Source organism: Leopardus geoffroyi, chromosome C3, assembly GCF_018350155.1.
Source record: "Leopardus geoffroyi isolate Oge1 chromosome C3, O.geoffroyi_Oge1_pat1.0, whole genome shotgun sequence".
NCBI classification, from domain to species: Eukaryota; Metazoa; Chordata; class Mammalia; order Carnivora; family Felidae; genus Leopardus; species Leopardus geoffroyi.
In genome coordinates, this window is record NC_059338.1 from 45125891 (window position 1) to 45146294 (window position 20404).

A 20404-nucleotide genomic window follows, 5' to 3' on the forward strand; every position below is an offset into this window, starting at 1 on the left:
CTTAGCTCAGGTCCTCAATCACCATGCCTGAGCTGTTTTAATATTTTTCTAACACTCATGCACTTAGTCTCGCCTCCTTCTAACTTGTTATGCACACTATGGTCAAAATAATCTTCTTCAAGCACGGTGCTGTTCGTGACCACAATAGTCACACCTGACAGTCTGCAATTAGTTAAGGGCTTTCAGAGTCAACCACACCATTTAACTTCACTTATTTTTTTGGTCGTTTGTTTTTATAGATGAAGAAATTGAGACCCACCCGGATGTAGACTTGCCCAAGGTCAAATGGTGAATAAACTGGTGCCCAAGATCAAATTGTGAGTAATTGGTAAGGTTATTGGACCTTCTGATTTCACACGCAGTAATCTTAATAACCTTTACATGACATTCCGTTGCTCCAAAATGCTGTTACTGAGAATGGGCACCTAAGATCTCCCATCACCTCATGCTCTGGCTTGTAAGACAAATCTCCTCATGCCACATATAGCCCATTTATTTCTATCACTTTTATAAGATCTAACCTCCTGCCATTCACCCTCCAATTTTCTGTACAGGAAGCACCTTCTCAAATTTTCTATATAGCTCCTAACATATGAAATGAGTAAGTACATGTGGAGCGATGCACACGGTGCTTTCAGCAAGTATTAGCTCCTTGTTGTTACAATCTCCTACCTCCCACCCTACCCGGGTTCTTTCCCTCTGATCTCTGAAGCTCCAGTCCGTAGTTCATCAGCTCTTTGACATTTTTGGTCCCTTATTTTTTCTGAATGTCTCTTCATCTTTTTATTTTAACTAAACACTTGGCGTTCCTTTAAGGACGCTGTCTCCCTGTCACCTGTGAGAGTAGAAGCTGATTTTTCTCACCTCCCCCAACTCACTCCAAACTGTTTTCTTTTCATCCCTCAAAACTCCCAGGTTCTCTGAAGTGTATCTTAGCACCCTCTCTCTCCTAGTCATGCCCCCTCAGCCACTGATAATGACAGCCTTTGGCTCACAATCTTGCTGTCCCTGCCATAATTATTAAAACCTCAGCATCCACATGGTGACCCACCCAACAGGCTGCTTCTAGGTCCTTGCATCACTCTTTCAGTGACTCACTACCACATTTGCTTTCATCACATCCTTCAGGTCCTCATGTCCATCGGTACCCAATCCAATGGGCTAGCACTCTTGCCCCACTTGTAAAGACTCTTCGTTTGCTTCCACTAATCTTGTTTGGCAAAATCACAATCCTGCTTGTACCTGATTACCCACTTACTCAGCACCAAGAATACTGCAAAGAGAAACTCACACAACTGTGTTGACTGAATCACTTTAAAATTACAACCACAGATGTCAAATTGGCACTCGACATTGCCAAATGATGCAACTGTACTTCCATAGTCAATCTACTTTCCCACTCACTGAAAGATCTGTTTTATGCCTTGTCCTCCCTCCTGAAGCCTCTAGCACCTCTCTCAAGCTGATGTACTACGTACTTCATAAAGAAAATACTCAAAGTCGAAGTAGACCTACCTTTTCCTTCTACCTCCAGTGCACAAAGCCAGCCTCATCTACACCTGCACATTCTGTCTTCCCATCTGCTAGAGTGGAAGAAGCATCTCTGTTCCCACCTAGGACAACTTCTCCAAAATTGTCCTAGATGACAAGGTTTCTTATTTTCTCAAGGATTTCAGCCTTACAACTAACTTCTCTTCTACATCATCCGGTTCTCCTTATATAGTGGATCCTTCTTGTTAGCATATAAATATGCTAAAATCCTATCTCAACAAACACAAAACAAAACAACCTCGCTTTTGATCTCTCACTCCCTTTCGGCCACCATCCTATCTCTCTCTCCCCATCTCAACAAGATTCCACTTTCCCATCTCCCCATTGTCCTCCCTTTGGCTCACTCCAATGGGCTGGTGTCCTCATCATTGCACCGCAGTGGCCCTTATGAAGGTCATCACAGATTTTTATCTTGACAGAACCAATGAGAATTGCCCTATCCTCATTTTACTGGGCTTCTCAGCATCATCTGGCTCCTTCCCGAGACACTTCTCAGTTTTTCCTTCCAGCTTTTTGGCTGTTTGACTCCCCCCAAGGATCTGTCCTCTTCCTTCCCCTCTTCTCTTTCTATGATCTTTTACTAAACAAGTGCACACTGTTCCATGGCTTCAAATGTCCTTTTAATGCTGATGACTCTCAGATGTCTGTCTCCAGATGGACTCTCTTCCCTGAACTCGACTCCTATCCAAATATCTCTTAACCTCTCTATTCAGATGTTAAAAAAATATCATAAGCTTACATGACCAAAACTTCCTTCTCCAAATCTTTTCCCGTTTCATTAAATGGTATGCCAGGCCACAAGCCTGGTGTCGTCTGGGTACCTTGCTTTCCTTTGTGGGCTGCATCTGGTTCTCTGTAGGTCCCATTGGCTCTACCAATAAACATACCCTAAACCCACCTGCTCCTTATCACCTCCTTGCTACATCTTGCATCCCAGCCACCATCTCCTCTCACCAAGAGAGAGGTATCGCTCCTCCTATACTCGAGTATCCACACCTCAGACAGAATGATCTTTCTAAATGTATTAATAATGTCATGCCACTCCCCCCACCCCATCCCACATGGAGTCCCGTTACTCTTAGAATAAAATCTGAATTCCTTACTGTGGTCACAAGGCTCTGCATGATCCGGACACTTCTTCCTTCATGATCTCATCTCCTTCTACTCAACTCCTCATTTTGTGTACTCTAACCACATGGGCCTTTTGCTCCCGGAGCGTTACCAGCTCTCCAAACACCCTTTGCAGTTCCTTCGGCTTGGAACACTCTTCCCCCAAATATTCATATGGCTGCTCCCTCGATACATTGTCTGCACCTCGTGTTAGAATATACATTCGCTGATGGCAGGGCTTCTACTGATTTTACTCACTACTGTATCCCCAGCATCTTGAACAATCCATGGAACATAGTAAGTGTTTAGTACTTAAAGCCTGACTCTCCCTTCTAAAACCTTCCTTGCCTCCTTACTGCTTTCTGGATGGCGTTCTGCTTTAGTGGAGCATTCAGGGACCACGACAGTTAAGCCACCCTAACCTTCAAACTTCATTTTCCTCTATTATTTAAAGCCAAACCTCGTGTAGAGTGAGAGTGCTTTTCGAACAGTATCTTTGCTCAGTTTCCTCTGTTATAGTGCCCTCACCATATCACTTCTTCTGTGTAAACTGTGCACTTCTAGCAAAGCCCAGCTTGACAACCACCAGGACTTGAAGCTCTCAGAGAATACACCTGCCCGAACAATTTCTCACTATTCCAAATTCCAATTGCCCTTAAATCTTCTCCTTTCACAAAGCACTATCCTGCATCATTGGGGTCTTTTTTTTTTTTTTTTTTTTTTTTTTTTTTTTTTTTAATTTTTTTTTTTTTTTCAACGTTTATTTATTTTTGGGACAGAGAGAGACAGAGCATGAACGGGGGAGGGGCAGAGAGAGAGGGAGACACAGAATCAGAAACAGGCTCCAGGCTCTGAGCCGTCAGCCCAGAGCCCGACGCGGGGCTCGAACTCACGGACCGCGAGATCGTGACCTGGCTGAAGTCGGACGCTTAACCGACTGCGCCACCCAGGCGCCCCATTGGGGTCTTTTTTATGTTTGTCCCGTGTCTCCAGTTAAATATATATACCCAAAACAGAGACCCGGTTGTAAAATGTTTTGAATCCCCAGTACCCTCATAGATTGTAGGAAGGCATTCAGTGTTTGTACATAAATATAATATAATTCCTGTTCTAATGCTTCAATTGGTGTAGTCTATTAGCAGCTGTTTCTTTACTGTTCATTGGGTTCCAGATGCTGTGCAAAATGCATTTAACGTCTGGCCCGTTTTTCCTGAGGACACTTGACAGATATGATTTCATTATTAATCCTTAATCCTACAGGGGCCTCCAGCCTATATTTCTGCATTACTATCCTCCAAGGTTTATTTTCTAATTATTTTTCTTACTCCAATTATGTTCTACCTTTTAAAATTCAGAATCTGAAATTTTAACAGAATTATAACTAACGAAGGTAAATTCAAGAATTAAACAAAATGCCACATATAAAGTGCCTAGCAATAGAGCTGGTATGCACTGGAAGATTAGAAATGGCAGCTATAAATTACAGGTTCTTCTCAGATGAATTCTACTTGTGTAGCATTGTGCCATGCATATTTATAATTTATATAATTTAAAAAACTTTATCGACAATGAGTGTGCTTCTACACACAGGGAAGCTTCTGTGCTCTCAGTCCTATGGTGGAAAAAAGTCTTTGGCCTTCTCTGAGCTGGCATCTACTTGGAGTCAAGTCTGTCAGGCACAGAACAGGAGTGACGGCAGGGGTGTGTATGCGTGTGTGTGTGTGTGACACATTACCAAGGTCAAACTGAGTCCTAATAACAGCAACCCTTCAATATTTTATGGAGTTGGTGTACATTGCTTTGTTTTGTTTTGTTTTGTTTTGTTTTTGCTCCTCCCAACCCTGCAAAGTAAGTGCTATTATCCTCACTCCACAGATACAGGAACTAAAGCTCTGGGGGAGGGGGGGGGTGTGTGGAAAATTCTCCCTCCAGAAGTGACAGGGCTTGGGTTGAAATTCATTATGCTGCATTCCGGTTCAGTGCTCTTTGCAATACAGTTTTCATCCATTTCCTCATTTGTTCTTTTGCTTGCGTGGCCATATTTGGAGCAAATACTTGTTTGGTACCAACCATATGTCCTGTCCTGTGCTGGGTCCTTGGGATAAAAGGCAGTAAGATGCTGCCCTCATCTAGAACATAGACAATAGGCAGAAACAGTATGTGTTAAAGAAATTCACAAAGGAACTTCCTATGGGCTGATTCAAGAAATACTATAACCGCACCAACTCCCTAGTCAATCCTTATTCCCCGTCCCCCCCCCCCCATGAATGCTGGGGATTTTTTTCTACATTATCCCTATTATTCTCTACATACTTAGAGAACAATAGTGTCTCTTGTTGCCTTTTTCAAACCCAGGACACTGAGATGAGGAAAGACTGGATGGCTTGCAAGCTATCATGCACATCAGCATGCAGAGGCTGTGATGGGAGGAGTGCTTGCCCTCAACCCACGTATAGTCTGTGCATGTACTTTGCTCAGCACCACTGATGTGCTCCCCGTATACTGAGCAGACTGATATGTTGCCAACAGAAGCTTATATAAATACAGTAGGAGAATCTGCTATTTAAAGAAAACTTCTGATGACTCTTTTAAATTATTATTGTCTTCCTTACCCTCTGGTCCCAAACATGTTTGTTAAAAAAAATTCTCTGCTTTTTTCTCTATTTCTTTGCTTCTTAATTACTTCTACAACACTTTGAGTTCTGATTCAGCCTTTTCTGAAACCATTCTTATCATGGGTATTATCTGAAAAACTGCACTGGACTTTTTCATACTCACATCTCATGCTCCTGTTTTACTGAAATTCTGTGATATCACATTATCTTGTTATGGAATCCCTACTCAACATCTTTAGGCTTGATGGACTTATCTCTCCATCTACTCACTGGTCATGTCAACCTAAACCCATGTGTTCATTTATTCATTCACTTAGCCAACAAATCTTTACTGGGTGTCTACTAGGTGACAGGCAAAGGGCTATGCCTTGAGATGAACATGATGGAACAGCTTCAAAAGAATAGGTGTGAACTCTTCTTTAAATGTTTGGTAGAATTCCCCTGGAAAGTCATTTGGTCCTGGACTCATTTTTTGGGAGATTTTTGATTACTAACTCGATTTCTTTACTGGTTATGGGTATGTTCAAATTTGCTATTTATTCTTGTTTCAGTTTTGGTAGTTTATATGTTTCTAAGAATTTGTCCATTTCTTCCAGATTGCCCAATTTATTGGCATATAATTGCTCACCATATTTTCTTATTATTGTTTGTATTTCTGCTGTGTTGGTTGTGATCTCTCCTTTATCATTCTCGATTTTATTTACTTGGGTCCTTTCCTTTTTCTGTTTGATCAAACTGGCTAGGGGTGTATCAATTTTGTTAATTCTTTCAAAGAACCAGCTCCTGGTTTAATTGATCTGTTCTGTTTGTTTGTTTTGGTTTCAATAGCATTGATTTCTGCTCTAATCTTTATTGTTTTCTATCTTCTGCTGGTTTTGGGTTTTATTTGCCATTCTTTTTGAGATGAACATGACAAAAAAGGCATTTACTGTCTGAGGGTGGGGAGCAGGAAATAGATATTCACAGGCAACTCAATGGGTCTAAAAACGAACTCATGACTTTTCTTTGCAAATGTCTCCTTAATTCTACATGCTGTATACCCTTTAAAACTCTTATTGTTATCCCCAAACACTCAAGTCAGAACTAAGAAGTTGTTCTCTGCTTCCCTTTTGCTCAGCTACAGACTCTTGGTTAAATCCCTTTAAGACTATGTCATAAGGTTCTCTTAATCTCTTCCTCCCTCTCCATTCCCCCTGTTCCTGCCCCAGCTCAGATCCTCACCATCTTTTGCCTAGGTTACCATGTAATGTCAAAAACGACGTCTTCGCCTCTGGCCTGAGCCATCCACTGTCCCGCCCTATTCCAGCCATACTTCCCTTACCATGAGGGTGGCCTTTAGAAATCCAGATTTCAACCTGACATTTCTCTGATAAAAATCCCTTTAAGAGCTCCTCTCTTTTCAGGAAAAGTCCAAACACCACCTTATACATTAGAGGTCCTTCTGGCTGGGCTCTTGCCCACTTTCCAGCCTCAGTTCCTGCCGTGTCTCCCCAACCATCGCTACTGCCCACAGACGTACCTCCTATACTCCAGTGATGAATAACAGAATTTCTCAGATGCTGCATGAAAATGAACTGAAAATATTCCCTCCTTTGGGAAGCCATTTCCAACATCCTCCCCTAGGCAGGGTTTTGCCATTACCTTCTCCTTTAGCCACCACTGAACATTATACGTTATAATTATGATAGCGAGTGATTATTGAGCATTTACCAATTCTGACATCATTCTAGACCCAGAGGCAATAACGATGCAGTGTTTAAGGATGTGAGTTTTGCAGATAGCAAGACTGGTTAAAATCCCAATCTGTCATTTGTTTAGCAAAACGATCTAGAGCAAGTTACTTACACTCTCTCTCTACACCTCAGTTTCTTCATCTTTAATATGGGGATAATAAAAACCCTGTCATTGTTGTTGAGTTAGTGAGACAATATACAAAAAATGCTTAGCATAGTATCTGTTACATGATAACTTATTATTAAGTTGAAGTCATAATTATTGTTATTAGACTTTATTTGTATAAAGTATAGATGGATAGATACATAGATAGATAGAATGGAGAATTTGCCCCCAAACACTAAAGCTTTATCTCCATTTCATAACTAAGGAGGTTAGATTACTTTTCCAAAGTCATATAATTAGAAAGCATAAAAGTTTTGAGTTTAAATCTACACCACAAAATACCAATACGGCCCTTCTGATATTGTACAAAATGTATTTACTGCGTACACAGCTCTCCACCTGGATCGGAAGCTCCCTAAAGGCAGACCTTGTCATATTCATATGTCACAAAGGAAAAGTTTAAGAATGAATTAACAAATGAATAGCTATAGTTCAGCCAAGGCAGACGGATGACTGTGAGATCACAGTCCTGGGAGAAGGGAAAGGTGGCTGGTGTGGTCACGGTGGCAATGGAGCAAGAGCCATCACCCGAGCTCCTGGGTCACTCACTCATTGCTTCTATCTGGACGTGGATGAGGTTCTCTATGTCTTCCTGCAGGGTCTGATGGGACTTCAAGGGGATGGGCAGGTAGCCATAGTGTTCTCTGTTGCAGAGGTACATCTGGATGCCTGAGGACCCAAGAGAGAAACAAAAGCAACCAATCAGAAAACACGGTTCTTGGTTCTCTAGAGACAACTAAGGGAAAAAAGCTCGGACTGTGGCTAAAGCTGAGTTTGGCACTGGAAATGAATAAGTAGTTGTTTCAGACACTGCCTGTAGACCTCAAAAATGCTCTTTAGTAAGAAAATTTAATGCAGCATTGGGGGCTAATAAAAACCGGGGGCCACTCTTCAGCTCAGAGGAAATTGATTTTTTTCTCTCTGAAGAAAAAGCATACCCGTGGTCTGAAATGAGCACTAAAAGCATGAAGGGATCAAAAGGAGGCAAGGAATTCCCATTCCAGAGAACAGAATGGAACACTGTAATCCGCCTACAGGAAATAACAAGAAGATGAGGAATGAAATCCACATTTGATATGAAAGCAAACAGGAAAATCCTGTGAGGCTGACAGATTATTAAAGCTAAATCTAGGCATATGGAGAACAAAAAACAAAAAACAAAAAACAAAAAAAAAAAAAGAAGGAAATTTAGAATTCTCCACAGTTCTCCAAGGTTTTATTTCTCTTAGCAGGCATGGATTTGGAGTCAACCAACAGACAGGAAACTTGTATGACGGATTCGTAAAGGGACAAAAAGACTGCATTTCAAGTCCTGCTAAGAATCTGTCATATGACAATGCCAGAAACATGCCTCAGTCCTCCTGTATTCAGCACTGGTTCCAAGGCCCCACGTGACTAACTCCAAGAGTTGCACAGCATCTGTGTTTAACCAGAAAATTAGGAATATAGGAATCAAGATGGTCTCACAAAGATCCGACAACTGACGGTCCTGACTAATGAAAGGATTGCTTAGTTGAGAGAATGAGTCTGCCAAGCTCTGATCCGTGTGTCCAAGCTTCTGATTTGTTAATGGCCATAATCATCTATGCTTTCCAGAGACAGAATTATCTGCATAGTGACTTCTCTATGTTGTGCAGATGAAATTTCCTCCAGTCAGCTGTATCACCTGCCAGACCAGGTGATGCTGTCTCACGGCATTAGCAGAGAAGAACAGGGGAAGAAAAGAGCCTTTAGCCTCTTCCTCACTGAATCTGGCACAAATCAGGGCTGGTCCAGCAAACGTGGTCACTTCTCTTGCTTCACCAAGTAAACTCACTAATTCTGCTGTTTGCCTACACAAATACTTCAGGGTCGCTTCAAACGAAAATGTACCCCCTTGCAAAGTCACAATGAGTTCAGGAAGTGGGAGGAAAATGATTTCATGTTTACGTTGTCTCTCTATCCTAATTAGGTAAATCGTCTTACCATGCAACTTTCCAAAGCTTCAGTAAAAAGGGGAGATGAGACCTAGCCAAGCTGTCCATCAAATGTGAAGGGACAAGAAAGGCATTTTCACACAGCAAGGTCATAGATATTTACTTACCATCACACTTTCTCACAAAGTGACTGGATGATGTGGAAGAAGGAGGAGAGGAGAAGGAAGGAAAAGGAGAGGGGGCGGATTACAGAAAACAAGGAGGCCCTGAGACATAATTGACAGGAGGGTCAACGTACGGGACAAGGGAAGGGCATCCCGGGTTGAGAGCTGTGGCACCACTCAGACAACAGCAGAAGGTTCCAGAAGAGAAATCTTCACAAACATGCAAAAAGAGAACATCTGATAAATCTGACCATTCTAAGAGATGCTTTAGACAATTAAGGCTTAGTTTTAGATTGTATTAGTCATAAACTAAGGGAAAAAGGCAGTCATTCAGTTAAATATAGAAGGAAAACTAGCCATAGTCCATAAGTGGCTCAGCTTCGAATTAGGTTCACATATTATAACAACAAAAACACTGGCCATTGATCTGTCTTAAATTGCCATGGAACTCTATCGGGAGGACAGTGTTGGGAGGACTGTGTTTGCATTGAGGGAGCACAGGCAGGAGAGAGAGCTACCTCCCCCTCTTCTGTGGTGGACAGTCAATAGATCACATCCAAAGTAAGACCAGAGAATCAAGAGGTAGCAACACAATCATATTATTTAGAAACACAGACATTATATTATATTTCTGTCATCATCTGGAGGCATTAAAAGTGCCGGTCTCTGGGGTGCCTGGGTGGCTCAGTCGGTTAAGTGTCTGACTCTTGATCTCAGCTCAGGTCACGATTTCATGCGTCGTGGGATCAAGCCCCGTGTCGGGCTCCACACTGAGTGTGGAATCTGCTAGGGATTCTCTCTCTCCCTCTCTCTCTGCTGCTCTCTCCCTCCCTCAAAATAAATAAATAAACTTAAAAAAAAAGTATCTGTCTTCTAGAAGAGGGAAATGATGGTACAGGGGGGTGATGTACAAGAGACTTCTAATTTTATAATAAACCTGGGGGGACTATTTGAACTCTTTCAACTATGTCCATGGATAATTTGATAAAAACGTAACAATTTTATTTTTTTTTTTAATTTTTTTTTCAACGTTTATTTATTTTTGGGACAGAGAGAGACAGAGCATGAACGGGGGAGGGGCAGAGAGAGAGGGAGACACAGAATCGGAAACAGGCTCCAGGCTCTGAGCCATCAGCCCAGAGCCTGACGCGGGGCTCGAACTCACGGACCGCGAGATCGTGACCTGGCTGAAGTCGGACGCTTAACCGACTGCGCCACCCAGGCGCCCCAAACGTAACAATTTTAAAAGGAAACGTGTTGATAATTAGTTAAAGTCTATGAAGGAATCTGGTACTCTCAGTGAAGGCTACTTCTGGAGAAAACAATTTTCTTTCCCTGTGAAAAAGAATGGTAAATGAAACTTCACCTCGAAGCTCTGTGCTTGTCATATGAAAATAGCAAACATTTTCTTGTACTCATTAGTACCTTTGTACTTGGATTGATACGTTTATTTTTATCCTCGGTGATGAAAGATCAGATCCAGAGAGGCAAGGACTTGTCCAAGGCCATACAGTAAGTCATTAGCACAAAACCTTTGTCCCTAAAGAGCCAATGCCAAGTATCTTTCTATCTGCCCAGGGTTCTGAAGCCCAGGCTGAGAGCCGGTAATGACTCTGGTGGCCATCTTTGCACGTGGCCGGCACTTCTGATTACTACCAGTGATGTGCAGGAGGCAGGGATGCACGCCCGTCACCCACATCTCTTGCCTTTTTTGACTCAACAGCAGACGTTCAGAAGATGACTGGCTGGCGCCAGAGATGGTTCCTGTGGCCATGACACAAAGCCCACATCTCTGGCCACAACGGGACGTGAACTCCTGACCCTGGCTTCACTATAGCCACAGAGACTCTTCTGCGACCCCTGCGCTCTCTTCTGGGGCCAGCTCAGCAGCTACACCTCAGGGCACCACCACACTTGGGTTGCGCCTCCCACTCATCAACCGCACATCGCAACGACTGGAGTCAGAGGTGAAAGGTTAAGGAGCAAGGTCTGTGGTTAGATGGGCCGGCCGGGAACATGTAGAGCCTTTATTTCCTTTTGGACATTTAAAAAATGACACTTCAGAGGATGAAACACAGCTAGGGAGCTTCACAGAGTGAGAAAAAGAGAACACAAATTATCTTTCATCAAGACTTTTGCGAGGGAAAAGGGAAGCGATTTGCTTTGGATGTCAGAAAGGAAAAGCATCCATGGGCTGTGCAGGACTCCCAGGCTCATTCTTATCTCTCTTGGAAATACTTTAAGAGAAGTTCAAGTGCCACCATGGGAGCCACAGGACTATCAGGAAAGCTCTTTCCTTCCCCCAAATGACAGTGATTCTTTCCTGCTTGACTCCCGGACCTGCTCACAGTTTATACCACCCATGTGACCCTCAGGTTTCCCTGTTTGACAGCTATTACTCATGCTTCCACATGTAAAGATCTTATCTCCCCAAGTAGCACAGAGCCTAACACGATCCTAGGTACAAAGGCAAAACCTAGAGTATCAATTCCCTCTCCTTTCTTTTCTACCTCCTCTCTCCCCAACTGAATCGCCAAACAGCTTTGGGCCTCTCCACCTTCAATGTCCTGGGAAGGCCTAAGGGGAGTGTGACCACTAAGAAATGAAGTCTGAGTGAACAGGCCACGCACAGGACAGAGCTGAAAAATTCCTATCCAGCCTGTGTCACTCTTCCAGCCCCAAATACAGTTGTTGGTTGAAAAACTACATCATAATAATTTAGTGCATGGGTCACAAAACACCTTATGCAATGACTGTAAATGAGAACTCTGTTAGGCAAGGACCATTATTGTACTTCTGAATAGTTCACTTTCTTGGAACACCCTTACTGCAAACTCTGAAGCAAAGGGACTGGCACACTGAAAGGAATGAGAAGGCCCTGAGTCTGCTTCCCATCCTGGAGAAGTCAGAGCAAATCACAGGCCATGTTAAAAGAGGCAGTTTCCATTAACACTGACACAAGAACCTTCATGAAAACTCTCAATCCAGATGAGGGTAAGAACCATGCTTTTGCCTTGACACGGGGCTAAAGAATGCCTACACCGGGCCAAAGGGTCTAAACGGCTCTAGCAGCCAAGGGAAAATAGCCTTCCACATGTCTACCAAATATTCTCATTCCTACCAAATCTACAACTGCTGAGTGGGACACCTATGGCTTTAAAGATAGCCTGACCTGTGAGCTGTGGCTTGAATTTGTATTAACATTCTCACCTGCCAGCAAGCTGTCTCAGCTGCCTGGGGTCCTGATCTCACCCACCCTAACTTATACGGCCACATGAGTTTATTCACCATTCACCTACTTTCTAAACTCACTTCTGCTGGCACTTAAGTAGCACATTTCTGGCTCATTGATGATGGGACCTGACTTCTCTCAGGAAGGTCTGAAATACAGCTTTGCTTCAGGAATGTCGTGGAACTTCCTGTTGAATTGCTTTCGTGAATTAAGTCCTCCCAGACTGCATGTGCAGGGTGGCACAAGAGAAAAAACTTAGCCTCCTACTGACTTGTCTTCCTCAAAAAGCCTGTACAGGCTGACTCCTCCTAAGTCCCACCAATGGAAACGCTTCCCAGTGCTTCTTGAAAGCCTTAAGTCTGGCTCTGCCTTTCCTTCCATGAGTACTGTGGCAGAGGCTGCTAGGTGCCTCCGTAAGTCTGTCCTCTCCTCTTTTGGAGTAAGAGAACTGAGGTTCTAGACTGCATAGAGTAAAGAGCACATTCTGAGCCTCGCTTACAGCTATGTGTTGACCTGTGACTAAGTTCTGGCTAACGGGATACGCATGGAAGCAATATGTTCAACTCCTTAAATGAAGAAATGCCTTCCCTCTCTGGCTTTTACTTAATGGCTACAATGCATCCATACTGATGAGACATCTTGGACCATACAATTAAGGACGACACCTCATGGAGGATGGGGAAGCAACAGAGAAGCCTGGGTCTCTGAAAACTTTGGGGAACAGAGTCACTGTACCAGCTCAGACTTTTTAAAGAAGAAATAAACTTCCGATTTTAAAGTCTGGGGTCTTTGCCAGTGTTGTTTTGGGCCACCGTCACAGTTTCCTAATTAATAAAAAAATTCCTTGTAGTGAACAAAATGATACAGTAGCACCATCGAGAACCAATCACCTGCTCATGGCTCTCCCCACGGGCACTGTCTTCCCAGCACTCAAAAAGAAGAGAGTGGATTTCTGGGGAGGGGCCGGCCCTGCCTCTTGGTCATTGGTGCTCACCTGGACAACGATAAAGAGGGTGCTGGTATGGTTACCGCAAACAACTGTCTCTAATACTGCCTGGGGAAAAAAAGCTTTATATAGGACTGTTGTATAATAAGATGCACAAAACAAAGGAGCTGGTTAGCTGCAGTGTTTCCATGGTGACGGAACAACTGAACATAAACAGTACCTGCTTGCCTGCTGGAGAAGGCAAAGACGATGATGTCATCAAAGGTCCAGGTGTAGTCCTGGTGCGGGGGATAGAACATCAGCTTGCCAGAGGCTTCCTTCCTGAGGTCAATTAGGAACGTGGAGTGAACCATGGGGACAGGGAAGCAGCCCAACCTCTTCCATTCTCTAATCTGAAGGTAGTCTGGGGTCCGTTTATAGAAGCCCTGGAAAAGAGAAATAGGTGGGCTATGTTCTCCAATCTGAGGGCTTCATCTTTCCCCATCTTCTGCCAGGCGGACTGCTCCTAAGTCCCCACCAGTTAAGGAGAAGTCCCCGAGCAAAGTCACTGCCCCTCTTCTCATCTTGGCCTAAGGATTTCCAACTGAGTTCAAGAAATGCTATTTATATATGAAATAGTACTTCAGGGTCTTGTTTTCAGAAATAATTTGGGTTTCAGCATTATCTCTGGATTTAATGATCTTATAAAAGTACATTTTCTGTTGCCATCTGATAGAATTAAGAGGTGGTCGAGCAGGGGCGCCTGGGTGGCTCAATTGGTTTAGCGTCCGACTTCAGCTCAGGTCATGATCTCACGGTTTGTGAGTTCGAGTCCCACTTCGGGCTCTCTGCTATCAGTGGGGAATCTGCTTCGGATCCTCTGTCTCCCTCTCTCTCTATCCCTCCCCTGCTCACACACACACACTCTCTCTCTCTCTCTTCCAAAAATAAATAAAAATTAAAAAAAAAACAGAACTGGTAGAGCAGAGCGGTTAAAAGCACAGGGTCCAGTGTCTAGCTGCCTGAGTTCAAATTCCACCTCAGCTACTTATCGTCTGTACGTCAGGTTACTCAACTTCGCTGTGCCTGTCTCCTCATCTGTACGACAGGAATGATGGCATTATCTGCTCCATGGGGTTGCCTCTAAAAATTAAGTATGGTAAAATCTGAAAACTGCTTAGAATACTGCCTAGCACCAAGAGAGCATCAACAAATATTGGCTAATATTAAAATCACTGTATTATATTGGCTAATGGTTTTAATTAAATATGCAAGTTACTTAAACACACAGCTAGGGGCTTCCACTGCCACTGCAGTTTCTCATTCAATATTCCGGTGAAGCTGCCACAGCTCCACACATTTTTGGGGGGGGGGGTTCTCCTTTTGAAAGTTCCTTCTGGATGAGCACACAGGACAACCAACCCCCTTACTCTGTGGTTTTGAACACACTGGCTTGGAATGACCCAACTTGTTTTCCCCAAACTTAACTGTTCATTCAAAAGTGTTCTTTCCTCTGCTGAATACCCACGATGACTCAGGCGCTGTGCTAGATGCTAGAGACGTACCAGCAAATGGGCATCCCCAGCCTTAGCCCTCACGACATGTGAGGCCCACTGGGGCTTACACTCCAGTGGCACCAACTGTAATTTGACTATTGCCAAAGCTGAAATCTGTCCCAGAAAAGATGAAGACATATGATGTATGCGTGAAGGCGTTAAAAGTATGTGGAAGCTTTGGGGCGCCTGGGTGGCTCAGTCGGTTAAGCGTCTGACTCTTGATTTCGGCTCAGGTCATGATCTCATGGTTCATGAGTTTGAGCCCCATGTCCCGCTCTGTGCTGTCACATAGGGATTCTCTCTCTCCCTCTCTCCCTTCCCCTCCCTCTTTGTCTCTCTCTCAGAATAAATAAACTTAAAAAAAAAAGGTATCTGGAAGCTTTGAAGGGCATCTTGAAAAAAGTTTTAGGCGACAGCATGCTCACGGAATGAGTGTCAGGCTTCACAAAGCCAGCATCCCACTCGGTGGTTACAGAAGTTCCCACATGGTCGCCATATTTTATGGTCACCCATTCTGTTGTGATGTCAGGACCCACACATGAGGCACTGCAGCCACTTCTACTTCTCTGACATTCCCTTCAGTGCCTAGAGAAGTGTTCTAGCTGAGCCAGCCTGAGCACTGACCACGTGATAACATAGAAGGATCACAAGTTAAGAACTTAAATGATGTGTTTTAGAGTCATCTTAATCTTCCTCTAGCTGTTTGATCTCAGCCCAAGATTAACCTCTTTGAGCTGAGTTTCTTCCCTTGAAAACTGGGATAATAGTTTATTTGTCTCTCTTACAGGGTTGTAGAATGGATTGCATGCGATAAGGTCTATGAAGACACTTTGACAACTGTAATTCGTTATATGAAGTATTATTACTACAATTAAAAAAAAATTATTTTGGGGGGGGAAGGGGCAGAGGCAGAGGGAGAGAGAGAGAATCCCAAGCAGGCTCCACACTGTTGGTGCAGAGCCCAACACAGGGCTTGAGCTCACGAATAGTGAGATCATGACCTGAGCCGAAATCAAGAGTCAGACGCTCAACCAACTGAGCCACCCAGGCGCCCCATATTACTACAATTTTTTATTAGCCTTTATCTTAAGGTTTACTTACATCTTTCAATTTATGAGCATTCTTTCAAGGGATAAAGGAAACACTGGTTCTTTGAAGGACTGCTAAGGACACATGTGAAATACAAAGTTCTAGACTACTTAGGAACAATATTTTCAGAATGAGAATTTTGGAAAACTTATGATGATGAGTCACTGAATATCCTGAGAGTGAGGGGAAGGAAGCAGAGAAAATAAGAGAGAGAGAGAACGAATTAATATGCCTCCTGCAGACAGGCAGAGGTGATAGAGGTCTTTTTTTGACAAAAAATGAATGTTGTTGGTAATAATTCCTGTTCTTGGCCAGACAACACCAGGGTCATTTTGTGTTTAAAGCCTCTGGAAACCAAGACCTGCCTTAAGCTTATGAAGTCATTGGCTGTTTCTGTTCCCACCCTAGCAGAAGACTGACTGACGATGGTAGAAAGCCAAAAAAAAAAAAAAAAAAAAAAAAAAAATGGAGAAAAATTAGAATTGCCCCTAAGTTGCTCTCTATTTTACTGTGCAAAATAAGTGAGCACATTTCTCCTGTTTGCTTTTAATGATTAAAGCAAATAAGGAGATAATAAAAGCCTAGAGGCTGTAGTTACTAAAGCAATCCACCCTTGTTCCTGGTGTCAATGCATAACTCATTAAAAACAGCCCTTGAGTGACTCTACCGTGGGAAACACCGCACATTATTAACTGAGAGTGTATGAATTTAGATGAACTTAATAAAACATTTTCTCCCCAAGGAACCGAATGTCTTTTATACATATGAACTTAATGTCTCCTTAAAAGAGATGTGGGTAACACGCATGCAAAATCTGTAGCAACTGCAGGAAACATTTATAACCAAAGAGGGATGCTTCACCCAGCAGTGTGCTAGAGCCACTGTGTGTTATATTTTCAGAAATTTTGCAAGCCACTTGACATTTTGGTAGCTTCAAATCTGTAAAAAAAAAAAAATCATGATTTCCCACCATTCTAAAACACCACAGACAGTGGCTTTGCATATATTAAATAATTGTATCATCAAGTGGCTATACTGCAATGACTTCACCTTTCCCTTGCTTCAACAACATTTAGATTGTTTGCATGGGGGGAGTCCCAACCTGATGCAAACTGCCACAAGCTGCCAATCAGGGCTTTCCCCCAGCAGAGAGGCAGTTATTAAACATTTCTCGGCACAACATTGGACTCATTCTGTATCCAAAACCAAACCAAATATAAAAGAAGGACTCAGACTTTAGCCCTTTTAACATGAGAACACATTTAACATACATTTTTCCCCCTTAGCACATCTTTATTCCATATTGATACATACTATCTCCATTAGTTTAATTTATCCCTTTATCTAATTTATTAACTAAAGAATAAAAAAATGTAACCAGACAGACATTCTAGATTTTGAAGATTTTACAAAGGAAAAGAGAGATGATGAAACTTTAAAATTTTGTTTTTCCCCTGAATTTTGTAAAAACAAGCCACACAGCAGTTCTGATTATTAAGATGTCTTTGGAAATATATTTGGCAACATGTATCAAAGGTCATCAACATATTTATTATTACTCTTTGACTCAGTAATACTACTTTTAGGAAACTGTACTAAGGCAATAATATTAAACACAGAAAAATGTACAGTAATCATCATGGTCATTATAATAGCTGAAAGTTGTGAACAACTTAAATATTTCTGAAACTAAGAGAAAGGTTAAGTAACTTGGTGATACCGTTATTAAAAACATGTGAGCTGTTATCCATGATGTTAGAGTGGTGGGAATTCACATAATTTTTTTTTTTTACCTTTTTCCATTTTGCAATTTTTCTACAGTGTTCTTACGTTACTTTTAACAACGCCAAAATCCCTAATTAAAAAAAAAATCCCATAATCAGGGAGGCAAAAAGTACAAATACCAGTACACTTTATTGGTTAATTTAAAGCATCTAAGGCTAAGGTCGTTAGAATATTTTCTTCATAACCCATTAACACAAAATTATGTATTAATTATTATGTATTGGACCTGGATTCACCTCCTTTCCTGAACATGCTTGTTCCCATAACAGTGACACACATGTTTTAAGGGAGGAAATGAGACAAGGGTGAATAGGGCTATGGTTGACAGCGTGGCTGCCTTGTTAGAACTCAATGTCTTATTAACTCATTAGCCAAAGACTTGCCTGAGGTGTGATTCCGCACCAGAAATTAGAGTACAGACCCCGAGACTCCAGCATGGGTGCCACAATGGTTTTGTTTTCTGCAATCATTAGATTGAGGGTCTGTGGATTAGTTAGGAAGTTGTCAACATCGATGAACTAGGAAAAGAAGAAGGAGACGTCAGGCAAAAAAGTACTTTTTAGTAACGGGTTCAAGACAAACCCGACACTTCTGAGGGATCACAGAAACTTGCTCATGAGACACAGAACCAGTTATCTATGCTCTTCTTATTGAAACCTGTTGAAGCTGGATGGTATTCATTCAGGCACATACATTTAGACTAACTCCCTCATGTCTAGCTCTGCCTAAGGCACTAAGCGATAAATTGGGGTTACCATACTGGGTACAACAAGCACCCAGCCTACACCTTGGTTAGTGGTTATTAACCACTAACAGCTCCCAAGAGCTCTTAAAGATTCATCCCCATGCACTCATTCAGTGCCTAGCCTACGTATACAAATGAACAGACTTATTTAGTTGTCTTAATCATGCCAAAATGGCCCCCAAACAGATCCATCAATGTCATTTTAATGTTACAAGTAGAATTTTTGCCTAAAGTACATTATATCAACCCACGAAGCTGTTTCCCACTCTCAGAAGAAGCCCATGTTAACACTGATTCATTTACAGGGATAGTTTAAACCATAGAGCTTATTATATAAAATAAATAATCTCACTGAACTGTACACTTAAAAATAACTAAAATGATAGATTTTATGTTATGTATATTTTACCACACACACATACAAATAATCAGAAGCTTTCATTCTGATGATAGTCGATCTGTTTACCAAGAAAATGTGATTCATCATTTGTGTGCTTTAACGACATTTAAACAGCTTTACAATGTTAAATATCATCAACTTGAAGACTTATATGAAATTATTTGTCTTGAAAGGTTGCATGTGATAAATTATTGGGATGGTTTTTGTTGTGGTTATGGGTTGGGGGTGGACCTAGGTGAAAAGTATTCTTTTTAGGAATTAAGAGTTCAGTGATAGAGAGCAGATATTGACAAGTCTAATGAAACAATATTGTCTTTGCTTTTTTGGTGTTATTGCTAGTGTTGTACTGGAAAACGTTCACCAAAAGATCTAAATGGGTTTGGGGTGCTACAGATGAAGAACTTGATTCCCATAAACTTGTGAAGAAAAAAGCCCCTGTCAATTTTCAGAAGGGAAATGGGCCTGCAGCTCCTTGCTGCCTAGGAAGCTGTCCTCTCTTCCAATTAAGATAGGTTCCTGGAGGATAAGGACAGAATATAACATAGATTCCTAATCATCAAGTCCAATATTTTTCTGGACCACTCTAAGAAAGTTCTAAGAAAAGTGATGGAACCTTTTCATGGAGAGAAATTCTTCACGAGAACCCAGAATAATTGGGAGCAACCCGGAAGTCAAGCAAGAGACACCATTACCCTGCCGCGCCCTGACTGCTTCTTTAACTGGGACATTCTCAGGGTTGTTTGTGCAACTGGTAGCCTTTAGGGATGAGGTAACATATCTTCCCAGAGAAAGAGCAGGTTTGCTTACTGCTTGCTATAGAAGCAGTGGGCTCCCTGAGCTCTGGGTTCCTCAGCTGCAACACAAAACCACTGTATGCAGAACATCCATCTAAGCCAATACATCACTTGTGTGATGCCACAGGCATGCTGGTGGATGTGCTGCTTGTTGTAGGTAATAATCCTTTGTATTAAAAAAAAAAAAAGAAGGGATTCCATTCCCCCAAATCACTCAGGAGCAAGAGTTTCAGAGCTGTTAATTTGACTCTTTTCTTTTTTATAGAATTAATTTCTTATATCTGAAAAATTTTCTACAAAGTTAAGAATCTTTAAATTTCTTTGGCTCAATTGTTTCAGAGTCCGACTTTGGCTCAGGTCATGATCTCATGGTTCGTGGTTTGAGAGTCTTGCATCAGGCTCTGTCCTGACAGCTCAGTGCCTGGGGCCTGCTTTGGATTCTGCGTCTCCCTCTCTCTCTCTGGCCCTCCCCTGCTCTTGCTGTGTCTGTCTCTCAAAAATGAGTACACATTATAAAAAAATGTTTATATTTCTTGGGGCCCCTGGACGGCTCAGTCAGTTACGTGTCTGACTTTGGCTCAGGTCATGATCTCGGGTTTGTGAGTTCAAGCCCCCCAATGGGC

The 20404-nt window shown here is 42.3% G+C and overlaps 1 protein-coding gene across 2 annotated transcripts in view; it reads right to left on the reverse strand.

Moving 5' to 3' along the window:
• Positions 1-20404, reverse strand: part of COLGALT2 (collagen beta(1-O)galactosyltransferase 2) — a 113075-nt gene that overhangs the window by 23305 nt on the left and 69366 nt on the right. For both annotated transcript variants that reach the window (XM_045452659.1, XM_045452660.1), the window contains exons 4-6: positions 18226-18360; positions 13654-13858; positions 7725-7844 (exon numbers count right to left, since the gene is read on the reverse strand). In XM_045452659.1, the coding sequence (XP_045308615.1) occupies positions 7725-7844; positions 13654-13858; positions 18226-18360 (460 nt within the window). The remainder of the gene's footprint in view (positions 1-7724; positions 7845-13653; positions 13859-18225; positions 18361-20404) is intronic.